This window comes from Lupinus angustifolius, chromosome LG06 (genome assembly GCF_001865875.1).
Source record: "Lupinus angustifolius cultivar Tanjil chromosome LG06, LupAngTanjil_v1.0, whole genome shotgun sequence".
Classification (NCBI taxonomy): domain Eukaryota; kingdom Viridiplantae; phylum Streptophyta; class Magnoliopsida; order Fabales; family Fabaceae; genus Lupinus; species Lupinus angustifolius.
The window spans coordinates 9,517,229-9,531,101 of record NC_032014.1 but is presented as its reverse complement, the minus strand read 5'-3'; the positions used below and the strand labels follow the sequence as shown (position 1 = coordinate 9,531,101).

At 30.4% G+C, this 13,873-nt stretch overlaps 1 protein-coding gene and 1 non-coding gene across 2 annotated transcripts; both read left to right on the top strand.

Moving 5' to 3' along the window:
* On the top strand, window positions 511-584 carry TRNAV-AAC. Its single transcript has one exon. It is a non-coding gene; the product is annotated as a tRNA-Val (tRNA).
* On the top strand, window positions 4,886-10,732 carry LOC109349676 (phosphomethylethanolamine N-methyltransferase-like). The gene is made up of 12 exons (XM_019590581.1): window positions 4,886-5,006; window positions 5,087-5,217; window positions 7,493-7,630; window positions 7,737-7,874; window positions 8,095-8,238; window positions 8,546-8,656; window positions 8,743-8,884; window positions 9,495-9,775; window positions 9,916-10,077; window positions 10,215-10,268; window positions 10,364-10,438; window positions 10,550-10,732. Exons 1-12 carry the CDS (start codon window positions 4,997-4,999, stop codon window positions 10,646-10,648), a joined length of 1,485 nt encoding a protein of 494 aa, XP_019446126.1. The 5' UTR covers window positions 4,886-4,996; the 3' UTR covers window positions 10,649-10,732.

The following is a 13,873-nucleotide window of genomic DNA, read 5'->3' as shown; positions in this document are numbered from 1 at the left end:
AATATTGGGGGACAACATTCACAATCAAAAGTTTCTCCTCCTTTATCTCTTTTAACCCTTATGAACTGGAATATAAGGAAGCCTATGAGGGTATTCACAATTCACAAAAAGATACCCCCATTCAGTTAATGCCTTCCAAGTAATTTTTGCTAATTCTAGTGGCTATTGAACTTTTATAAGAATGGGAATGAGGCAGAGTTGTTATAGAACGGTTTTGTTGTGCTCTTGTTACAATTTTTTTACTCTTAAAACTCACATATTTTACACATAAATGTGTCCGATATTTTTTTAAGATGTTTAATTAAAAACTTTGAAAAACGTGTCTTTACATCTTCAACCAGGTTCGGTGTACGATTATTTCCCTACTTGTTTACCTTATTCACCAAAATTTTGTGCGACATTCCTCTTGTTTTGTATTCATAATTAGCAATATAGTTGTTATAATAATAATTACTGTTGTTTCATGTGGTTAATAATTTCAGGTATATGTTTTCTTAAAGGAAACATCAAGGTTTCGTGGTGTAGTTGGTTATCACGTCAGTCTAACACACTGAAGGTCTCCGGTTCAAGTCCGGGCGAAGCCATTGTTTTTGATTTTTCACAATTTCTTTAACGTCTCTGTCCATCTCAATTTTTGTTATATATAAATATGATGGATACCGTTGATTTTGGGTGCACTGAATATAGTTGTTTTGCATGTTAGACTTGCAAATAAATCTCAAGCTAGCACCATGTTAATTAGGCAACGATTGGAGGAAATTTTTGATGAAATTTGAGATGGATATGAGATGTGAGGTGCAAAGAAATGAAATGCATTTGATTAAACATGGGCAATTACTCGTTCATATATAATTGTTATTGACTCTTAAATAAAACTTATACAAATGAACGGTGCATGCACAATGCAGTGATCGTGTAAAAGAATTCAGGTTACATGAAAAAATCATTATTAGATATTAAACCATGTTTTTTTCGAGCAGACCAGAGAGTTTCATAAACACTGAACCATAATAGCTGCCATAACGTTTTAACTTTCTTACCCTTCACCAAATCTCTATGTTGAAGAAAATGATTTATAAGATTTGGGTGACTGAAATTTTTGAACTCCGGACTTGTGTCCTATATATGCAAACAGTTCTATCCATCCCACTATAAAGCTAAGAATTTGGGAGTGACAACAACTATATATATATATATATATATATATATATATATATATATATATATGTAAACCATTATGGATATGTGTGAACGGCACAAGAAAACAAGAAGATCCTAGGCAATGCATGGTTAATAAAAAAAAGTTATTATTGTAAATCATGTCAGATATATTGTCTGTACCGATGAAAATATGTCATATCAATTGAAATATTTAAATATTTATTATTGTTTTTATTTTTATTTCATTATCATTGGTCTGAATATAACATAGAAGAACATATCTCTCTTGTATGTTTATAACTTGTAGGTTTCTCCACACAAGCTTTAGTCAATACCAAAATGCATAATGGCTAGACGGGAAGAACTAGGATCCTTTATCCCAAAACTTTATGTCCTCATTCTCAAGCTAATTATATTCCACATAAAAATGTTACTTTATTATTATTTTACTTTTTAAATATATGTCAACATTTTATTGAACTGTAACAAAATAAGACATAAAATGTGAGACAGTTGATTTACATTGTCATGGGATCGAACACGACTTAAGAGTTTAAAGCTAGTTATACTTATATGCAGAAGAACACAAGGAACAAATTTAATTACGCTAATGGATACCAATTATCATCGTATAACCCAAAAAGGTATTTTTTGGAAAATAAATTAAAAAAACTAATATATTTAATCTTTTTCATATAGTTTGTCGTTTTAGATTACATAATCAGTCATATAATGAGATCATTCTTAAGAAAAGGGAATGTAATGAGGGCTAGTGATAACTCTTGTTAAGGAAATAATAAACAAATCGGCATTAAAAATATTATATTTACTATGTTGAAATCATAGTCTTTAATTTGAGTTTCTAATAATACTATGTATTTAATAAGTAGGATTTTGTCGTGGCATAAAAAAGAATAAACTATAAACATGACCCTATAACAAATTTTAGTAGTTGTGTAATATTTTTGATATTCTATATACAAGCATTTTGTTATGTCAGAGACTTAGGAGTATATATAATCGATGAACACCAATCTCTAAGGAGAATCTAAAGTACCCACACAATTGTATTTCTACATTAATGAAGACAAATGTTATATAAAAACATATTGAAAAGTCATATAGTATCTGGATTTTTTTCATCAATGAAGAAGTAAGTGATTGTTTTTACTCATATTTTTAATGACAAAAATGTGATTTCATAATAAACAAATGAATAAAAATGTTATTATATATTACATTTTGTGTATTATTGTGTGACATTTTATCTCTCTAATAGAGAGAATCCTCACTGTCCATGCAAAAACAAAAATTGAAAGGGTATATTTTGTGCATGCAAAAACAAACATACTTCCTCTTAAGTGCGGATAGAGAAAAAATATAAATACAATATAAATTTTGTAAATGACTATTAAATCTATGCACTGACAATGTAAAGATGTATACACAGTTAGTGCATCATCCGTTTATTTGGATTATATTTTCTGAAAAGTCAATAACAATTAAAAATGAATGTTGGATAATGCAGTGACAATATAAAGAACTCTTTCACCGTCAGTGTATATATCTTTTTCTCCTTGTAAATATCATATAAAAAATATTAAACATCATAAGTAATAACATTTTGCAAAACAAAACAGGGACAGTCTTGTCTTTATCAATGATTAATGTATGGTTGGTGTATTTTGTGAGAGAGAGAAAGAAAAGGTTGTGGGCGAACGTTTTAATTGTCTCCCACTAACTCTTGTCGGGTAGGCCCTGCCCTAGACAAAGCTTTGTAGGCTTGTCACGTTTGTTGTTATTGGCTCTATTCTCTTCACTTTTCTCTTTTTCTATTACAATGTTTCTTGGTTTGGTAAATGTTTGTTTGTTTGCTTGCTTGTTATTTTCATTTTAGGACCTTCAAAGAAAAATAATGCATGCTTGGATGGGGTAAGAATTATCTTAAATATTACAGACGAGTTCCTTCAAAAGCAAAAGCAATATGCTATTATACTTTTCTCTTTAAATAACTTTTCTATTTATTATTTTAATATTTGAAGTTGAGGGTAATTAAGTTACATAAAATTTGATATTTTAGAGAGACAATTTTAAATAGTATAAGAGTTAATATATCATTATTATTTTTGATTCATTACAATATCATATAAGAGTGATTTAAACATCTATTTAGAATTACTTATGTAATTTGTAACGAACCAAAAATAGTGAATAGATGTTGACTCTTATATTATTTGAATTTGTCTCCACAATATATCATATTTTGTTTATCATAATTACATTCATCATCATTTTTTGCTTAAATGTCATATTTATCCCTAGGGGTAGTCCATGTAATCATATAAATAAAATATGGGTGATTTGTGTAATTTCACTAAAACTCAGAAGTGTTAGTGTCATTTACTCTATTATAATTATTATAGACCATTAGATTTTATATGGACCATAAAGGTTAAATGATCAATTCTTGTGAGTGACACATGTTGGAAATGATAGTCACACCTCCCGCATGAAATTAGTTTCTTACACATAGGGTGAAGAGATATCATTGGTAAACAAAAAAGTATAATATTCAGATGGTGGATTAAATAACACAATTGGTACTAGGGTCAAGTAGGACTCGACACTAGCTTCTCATCTAGTTTGGTTCGATCATAATCGGGTCAAAATATGGTCGAGTTTCGTTGGGTTTAGGTTTAGGTTCAAAAATTAGACTCGAATAATATTTAGGATCGGGATAAAGGATAAACATGACACATCCCAACTCGTCTCATGGTCACCCTTTCCTCATATTTGTATGTATATTATTCAATTATGTACCATATAATAATATCTCTTTGCCCTAAAGGATTGTTGATTCTGTAACTTTTCATCATTCATGATTAACAAAATATCTACATGTACACCATTTCATATATTAAATTATACATCTACGATGATAAGTAATATTAAGAAAACTTTATCTGAAAGATATATATATTGTATTTAATCAGGTATAGGACCGAGTTCTGGTTCTAAGACTGACACAATTAACATTTGGGGTCGGGTAAGAGATAAATCTTACCCGATCCTTATTCACCCCTATTTGGTACATGACTAAGGATGACAATGGATACTTAGACCTTTGATACTCGCTAATAATGCCTACAAAGGGTCGGGCCCAATTCTATATTTTTGAACGTGTAGATAGTTGAAACTAAATATTTTGAAACTCGTTGTTGAGTAGGTCTAAGTAATGAGATATCCAAATATATGGGTAGGTAAACCCGTAATTCCTAAATATATATATATATATATATATATATATATATATAAATAATAACATAACTAAACATATTATTATACACTATTTTAGGGTCAAATTAGTATATATGAGATATTATAAAACATGCTAAAACACTAATTTAACTTACATTTGATATTTTTGGATACACATAAAAATTTGAAGGGACCAAAATAATTATTTACTCGATTTGATTTTGTTTGGTTCTCTTCTTTATCCATCTCTTGTTTACCCTTCTTTATAGGTATAAAATGGAGGTCCCATTAGATTCTATCAGTGATAATTGTTAGAAGGACAATCAGATACTTTAAAGTGGATTAATTTCATACATATAAGGTGATGAAATATTGTTAGTATTACAAAAAAAAAATACTAATAAAATGGAAAATATAGGTATGGTTAGTTGATAAGTTAAGAAAGTAAAAGAGGTGTGTGGGAGAGAGGGGAATAAGGAATAACCGAAGATCCAGGAGCTTTACTAGATCACGTGTTGCCATTGAAGTCTCTTACCACTTTTCTCTCATTTTTTTTATTTCACCATTTCAATTCCCCATGGCTTCAGGTTCACTCTTATTTCTTTGTTTTTATTCGTTATTGTTCATTAGATTTTATTATCTCAGAATATCAATGTGAACATTGCAGGAAAAGTTGGTAGTATGGATGAACGTGAGGTTCAGAAAAGCTATTGGGTCGAACATTCTGTTGATCTCTCCGTCGAAGCCATGATGCTCGATTCCAAAGCCCAATATCTCGACGTAGAAGAGAGACCCGAGGTACATACATAACTTATCTCACTCAAATTTCTAAAATAAGTTAAGAAAATGATATAGATAAAGATAAATGTATCCCATGTTTCATACAATAATAACTCAGTCTTATTCTAACCAGTTGAGCTCAACTATATTTTCGACCTGGCCATAATAATATATCATAATCATCATCTATGTTGATAAAATATTGTTCTTTAAATAATTTTTAATTATTTTAATTATGGTTTTTCTTGATCTTGTTATGTCTTTAGAAATTAGAATGACATCCATTTCATCTATTCCCCACCCATATGGAGTTGAGATCTCTTTGGATGACGACGTCAATATGTGGCATAATTTATTTAACAATCCATATATTAATTATTATTTTTAAGTAAATAATATACAAATCACCAACCACTATTCTCCATCATATTCAAGTACTGGTAGATAGGGAGCACATTTGCTGTCCCATAAAGTGTGTTACTATATGAGTTATTGTTTGTGATTCGGTTGAAAAAATATATTTAAATTAAAATTTTAATAATTAATTATTTTTCTGACCAATCACAATCATTGACACATACACTTTTATATGACAACAAATGTCCACACCGGAAGATACTACGGAGAAATGAGCTATCATTTTCATTCATTATTCACTATGCTTGGATCCTTTCTTGAATCTTCGATCCCTAAGAGAGAAGAGATCTTCAGAAAAAGGGGATTTTTATAATCCACTAATGAGAGAGTTTAATACTAGAATGGGAGGCTACAATGAGTTTGAAGATTTATAATTTTTTTTATTTACCGATGGACTTTTCACATTAATAAAAAATTACCACTTTCCGACATTAAATAAAATATCCACCATATAAGTTATCATTGTAGAATAAAATTAAATTCTGATCTCCTTTCTAGAAACTGATTGATGGTAGTGACCTTTTCCATGTACCCTTGTCTAATTCGTTGACCCACTTCTTAATATTATCATTTTTAACATGCTCTTTCTAACCACTTTGATTTACAAATTAATGCTCATTGCTCTTGGATTAATTTGGTTTCTTCTTTGAGTATATAACTGATATTTATATATACTAGTAGGATCCATGCATGAATTTAATTAAAAAAGTAGTAATGTGTATTGCATGAATTTAATTAAAAAAGAACAGACTAATAGGTTAGTTACAATGTCATTAAATATTACCTTTTTTTTGGGAGCCTGAAGTTATTGTCTGGCCAATTTTTTTAATAGTATTCCATTTTTGCTTGGATAATTAATATATTTCACTCTTTGAAAACATGAATAGAAAATTCAATCATGTTCATCCATCAACTCAACTTCTATAAAGTTTTTATAAATATATTTTTTGCCTCTGACTAAAAGTACAGTTGTTCAAGTAAGATAGATCATGTCTTAAAGCCACAAGTAGAGCTTTTGTGATGTCTACATATCATCTATACACTTCCCATAAACTAATTATTATCGTTTAAATTTTCCATCCTACACTTTGGTGTCCTATTTTTGTCTTTTCTGGATAAGTGACCAATCTTATGCTATATTGCTGTGGGTCCATCTTTTATACATGTTTATAAATATGGCTGTGCACACGAGGCTACCATCCTAGTATAATATGTGAAGGTTAGATGTATATAGTTATACCCTCGTAATCAAAGAGATTGTTTACCTGATTTGAACCTGCGATCTCTTGTTTAATAGACAAGGAAAGGATCTTCGTAGTTCAATAAGCTTCTTTTTTTCCTCCTGTACTCATACTTGTGATTTTGGTTATAATTAGGAATTAAATTAGTACATAATTGTGCTAGTATAAGCTGCAAAAGATTTCTATGTGTGCATTTCTCAGCACCCCTCATATCCTTCTTCCGTTCATTGCACTCTTTCCTACCTTTTTCACATGTCTTCCTTTCCATGTCATAAAGAGTTTGATTGCCTTTTACATTGACTATTGACTGGATAAGACAACCTCTTTTATCAGGAATTGGGACTAACTCTGTAAAGATTTGCGACGAAGCACAACATATGTAAAGATAAAATTACAGTCAAAAGATAGATATCGAGCGAGATTAAGAAAAACTATAGATAAAACTACTAAAAATAACTTAGATTTAGATAACATGTTTTAAACTATGGTTTTCGATAGAATAAATTACGTTATTTTTATACTCGACCCCACCTATTGAGAAAGACTTTGTTGTTGTCCTCCCTTTTCTTTCTTTATTATAGTAGTCACTAGTCAGAGTAAGTGCTTTTGCAACTCATCTCTCTTTATATACATAGGTACTGTCCCTACTACCAGCTTATGAAGGAAAATCAGTTTTAGAGCTTGGAGCAGGTATTGGAAGATTTACCAGTGAATTGGCTCAAAAAGCTGGTCAGTTGCTTGCTCTGGACTTCATTGACAGTGCAATAAAGAAGGTAAGTGCAGTTTTTTTCCATGTTGAATGGTTGATGCATGTCAAATATTTTATTTTGATTCTGCACATAGTGAAGTAAGAGAAACTCATGCATAAATTTTGTACAGAATGAAAGCATCAATGGGCACCACAAGAATGTTAAGTTTATGTGTGCTGATGTCACATCTCCAGACCTGCATATATCTGAAGGATCAATTGATCTCATATTCTCAAATTGGTTGCTTATGTATCTGTCTGATAACGAGGTCAGTTTTGTTTATTTTAAACTATACAAATACAAAATGTTCAAAACTTTGTTACCAATTTAGGCTTGTTGAAGTTAAACAGTAAATTATTGCTTAATAGAGTTTCAAGCAGGCTCCATTTTTTGTTGAAAGCTAATGTTACACGCAAAGGAACACCATTTACTGTTTTGGTGGCCTTATAGATTACCCTAAGCCTTTTTTCCCTCTTGATGCTTTTCAGGTTGAGAAATTAGCAGAAAGAATGATGAAATGGTTAAAAGATGATGGATATATATTCTTTAGAGAATCTTGTTTCCATCAATCTGGAGATTCAAAGAGAGAGTACAACCCTAGTCACTACAGGGAACCCAGATTTTACACAAAGGTTTGTTCTTTGAATTTGAAATACAGATACCTTTCTCCCTTAGTCCGTGGCAGACAATTGTTTGATTAAAAATGACCTTCACATGCTCATTTGGAGTGTATGATTTCCATTTTATAGAGATACAATACTTAGATCAAACAAAGCATTTTCAATGAGTAATTGAACTTATTTAATAGTAAGTGGTTGTGATAGTAAAGTCTCTGACCCTTGTGCTGTACTTTGACGATTTTGCCTTTCTGATTACAGGACATTGATCTAAGAGTTTATATTTTTAAAGTTTCATCAATTCTCCTTTTTCTTCATTCAGGTATTTAAAGAGTGCAATATTAGTGATAGTACTGGGAATACCTTTGAACTTTCTCTTGTGGGCTGTAAATGCATTGGAGCATACGTTCGAAATAAAAGGAATCAAAACCAGGTAATAAAAATTGGGTTTCTAGTTCTTATAATTATCAGCGATTTCGGCTTAACCTTTTGACCGACAATGTATTTTCTGTTGCACAGATTTGTTGGGTATGGCAGAAAGTTAAGTCACAAGATGACAGGAGGTTCCAGCAGTTCTTAGATAGAGTTGAGTATAACTCTAAGAGTATTTCACGATATGAATGTGTGTATGGCCATGGCTTTGCGAGCGCTGGAGGACTTGGTATGCTTTCATATTTTCCTTTCTCCCCTTTTACCTTGCCAATTACTACAGAAGATAACTACATATATTTTTCCCTTCTTAAAATAGACTTGAAAGGACGATCTTCCATATCATTTGCTAAGCTATGAGGTGGATAAAAGTTTGATGTGCGCCTTCTACCTGTAACATCGAATCATTAGGAAGCTGGAATACATAACAGATTAACTTGATTTTAAGTGATTAATTCCATAACTACAAGGTCTTATGAGTTATAACTTGTCCTTTGTCTAATAGGAACATGATGGTTGATTGATTTTGGATTCTTAAAAGAATGTATCTCTGCACAAGGAGATTGGCCAATGCAAATAAAGAATTAAGAAATCCAATAATTCCTACCTGTTTATTCTGAATATGTAGTTTCTTTGACTATCACTTAATATTGTTCTAATTAAGATAATGCTTTTAGACTGCTAATATGTTAAATTATACTTGGTGATATTTCCCCCCTGAAGAATCTATTATCCTGATCAAAATCTTTAAGGTGCTGTTTGTATACCTTCAGCGTCAGTTTTCGTAGTTATTTAGATGTTTCTAACCTATGAAAATGCTTATTGCTTTCATGCTTTGACAGAAACAACAAAGAAATTTGTGGCAAAGCTAGGTCTAAAGCCTGGTCAGAAAGTACTGGATGTTGGTTGTGGTGTTGGGGGAGGTGACTTCTACATGGCTGAAAACTTTGATGTTGAGGTTGTTGGTGTGGACCTCTCCATAAATATGGTTTCTCTCGCAATTGAACGTGCTATCGGACACAAGTACACAGTTGAATTTGAATGTGCCGATTGCACTAAAAAAACATATCCTGAGAATACATTTGATGTAATCTATTCTCGCGATGTCATGTTGCACATAAAAGTAAGGAACTATCCTTCGTTTTTTAATTGTTTACTCCCCCCCAGCTTTTCATGTCTGCAGCTCATTTAATATTTCATTTTGAAGATTTTTTCCTTTTACTTCTAACCTTTGTTTTCTGCATTTAATTTGGACCAATGCAGGATAAGCCAACATTATTCAGATCATTTTACAAGTGGTTGAAACCTGGAGGTAAACTTTTAATTACTGATTACTGCAAAAGTGCTGGAAATCAATCAGTAGAATTTGCTGAGTACATCAAAGAAGGAGGATATCATCTCCATGACATTCAAGAATATGGGCAGGTATTGTTGTGTGTGCTATTATGTGATATCATTTGGCTTATCATTTGTTCATTCGGTTTCAACTGAAATTGTTCTAGTTAAAATTTCTTTTGCATGACATGACATGACAATATCCTTATATTCCAAATCATGTGCAGATGCTTGAGAATGCTGGATTTAATGATGTTATTGCCGAGGATCAAACTGATCTGGTTTGTTTTGTCTGAGCCAACGGTTTTTATCTTGCTCCATATTTGCATTTTTATCATCCTTGAGTTCTAAAAATTTCATTACTTGTATGGTTCAGTTTGTGAAAACACTAGAGCAGGAGTTAAATCGCCTTGAGACCAACAAGGATGATTTTATTGAAGACTTAGGCGAGGTGGGTTTTTCTTTTTACTATTATTTTGGGTACAGTTCTCATTTGTTATACTTATTTTGATGTACTTGTTCTTTGTTAGTAATATTCATTATTATTGCTCATTGTTTTCAGGAAGAATACAATGAAACTATCAAAAGATGGAAGGCAAAGCAGATCAGAGGTGCATCAAGAGAGCAGCTATGGGGCTTGTTCTTTGCAGAGAAAAAATGATGTGTTTTCTTTATTATATGCATTGTGGTTGTTCTTTCTATTTTAGTCCCATGTGAACAGAACTTTCCAATACAAGCCCTTAATAAAATTGATTTTTCTTTTAGCTTGAAGTTAACTTACCAATAGTGAATTGATGTTATTGATCATTTTTTAAAGTCTAAATCATTCATTATATTACTTTGTTCCTTTAAAAAAAGTAATTGGTCTGTTTATGATTAGTAAATTATAACTTTTAAGTTAAAAGAAATGTCAATTTTACCAATAGTGGGAGAGTTTAAGGACTAACTGTGACAAATCTAAAATTGAAGTTGTCTATTTTTGAAAAGATAATTATCCACTTATTTGTATCTTAGACACAAGTTCATGTTTTGTCGTACAAGATAAAGGAGTATGCTCTTCCATGCTAAAACTTTATTTCAATTCTATGGATATTACTAGATTTGGATTTGTTGCAGTGTTTGAATCATATATAGTTTTTAATTTTTAAACCTTAGGCCACTTATTTGAAGTAAACACAACCCCAAGCCTCTGACCAAGATAGCTAAGAACACATTTAGAACAATTAATGAATGTAAAATCTGGGCATCTTAAAAAATTGCCTTCCCAATTTTTTTTGGAGTCTGAAGTGTGTGTAGATTTTCACCCTACCCCCATAATCATAAAACCTTTGACTATTCCAGGAGCATGAGTATCTCTTACTTGCTTCATACTCTACCTTATCTCTAGATTCTAAGTTGACTAAAATGTTAAAGATTCGATTATTGAGAAACTATTTCATATTTGTTTTCTAGTATTGGAGAAAAAACTTTATTTACCAAGTATTCATCTATGTATAAATTCATAAGAATATTTAGAAATATAGACATAAAAGAGCATAAACAAATAATGTATTTTAGAAAAATGAGGCAAAAATTTACTTGGATGAGGAACATGTGAAAAAGAGTTTCTTCAAAGAGAGAAAAAAGTTTCTTCACTTTGCTAACTACCTTCCTTTTTCACCGGTCATCAATTTGGTATAAAGAATTGACACCAAGAAAAAATGTTGTGCATTAAAAAATATAAAAAAATAGATCCAAGAAATAATAATCACAAATTGAAATAACTCTCTTATGAGCTTGCCAAACCAATTGCAGAAAATAACATAATAGGAAGAGTCAACTTCTTTGTGTTACATATAGTGATGATCCTAGGATTTAGAAGTATAGTGTGCAACATAGATTAAAATAATAAATATCATCAATTAAAAAATAAAAACATTGATGTCAAAATTACAAAATTTAAATATATTAATCAAATAAAATATATATTTTATAACTAATCTCTATATGATTTCACATTTTGAAATGGTTTAAAGATATTTACTTCGTTGTTAACATTCTTGAACACTTCTCATCAATTATAAGTCATTATATAGTTGTTCATTCATGGATCTTTCATTCGATTACACAATCTATCTTTTACAATTTTTATAGTTGAAAAAACTCCTTTTAAAATTGTATTGTTAACTTCAAAAGAAGATAAATTAGTGGGAAACAATATGTCTTTCACCTCCAACTAACTTATCTTAAGACTATTTATTCATTTTAAAGAAGCAAATTCCAAAGTATTATGTGTATCAATGATGTAAGTCTCAAGTTGATTATCAAACATCATAAAATCAGTTCAACAAAAAACCATGTGGATAAAACTTTACAAATTCAATCAAGGTCTCGGTTCGAGTCTTATGGATGGAAAAAAATATCTTTATGGGAGAATTAGTCTCACCTACTCGTGAATGTTCCCGACTCGGACATGATTGCCGCATGAGAAGATGTCAGCTAGACTCAAATAAGACATACAGATAAGCAGTTGAATATTTGTGTTGGAATATTCAATTATGAAGTTCTTCGAGTTGCATATCTATAATATTATAAAATAATTCAATACAATATTGATTATTTTTTTTTTTACGAAGCTTGTCATGTCATTTACAAAACAATAAATATTGGGCTTGTAGAATTACAAGTAAAAGTGTAATATATATGCAATGCTTAAATATTTATATACAATCACTAAATAATCTACCGTTTACTTGGATTACTTTTATTTTAAAAGTGAATGATAACTAAATATAGATAATAGATAATATAATAACAATGTGTAAAACTCTTACGCTCTCAGTATATATATATATATATATATATATATATATAGATATGTATATATATTCTATAAATAATATAGATTTTTCCCCAAAAAGTTCTCTCAACACCACATAGGATCGCCACCGGTTGCAGAGAAAGAGAGTACTAATAATTGCTAATTATGGTAAAGAGAAAAATCATACATTGAGTGAACATAGAGACAAATGTGGAGAAAGAGAAATAAGTTGAAAGAGATAAAGGAGAAGGGGAATCACACACACTCCTACTACTACAGCTAGATCATCCACCTTCAAATTGCCACATCTCATTTTTATCTCATCATTCTTTTAGGGTTTCTTTCTTCCTCATTCCTATTAAGAAGAACAAGAAATAATAGGTGAAGTAGTAACGAGAGGAAAATCATTTATGCATAATTATAAACTAAATAATAAACTTATTACTTACATATTTCGTTTGAGAAGTACAATAGTAAGGAATTACATTTGTCTATTTTGATTTCATGTGCATGCAATTTTCTTCATCGATCAAGGGCTCTATACTATTGCGGGTCGATTATTTCATCCATTTTGTACATGACCAGATCTCCAAATAAAGTGTTGATTGATTTAGTACATGTGAAGAAAGAAATGGAATAGCAAGACACACAAAATATCATACATTTGAGTAGGTGGGTGAACATAAAGGAGAATATGGAGAAAAAAATGAGTTAAAAAAGATAATATAGAAGAAGAAAGAGAGAAGTAGAGAAGAAAATAAGTTAAAAGAGATAATGCTGGAAGAGAGAATGTGAAGTTCAAATTTCAAGTTTGAAATTTGAAACGTGTTATTTTGTTTTTTTTAATGAAGTAAAACTGTTATTATAAATATATCCTTTGATGATCTAAATGTCAATAATTAAAAATGTCTCTTGTGGTAATAACTTCGGCCCATTCTATTCTTAAAAAGAATAAAAAATAAAAGAAGATAGTAGATTAATACTGCCATTTATATCCAACAGAGTACTTTGTGCAACTTGTATATCAGTTAACTAAAGTAAAATATCAAATTGTTACTCTAAATATATAAGTGTCACCAAATTGGT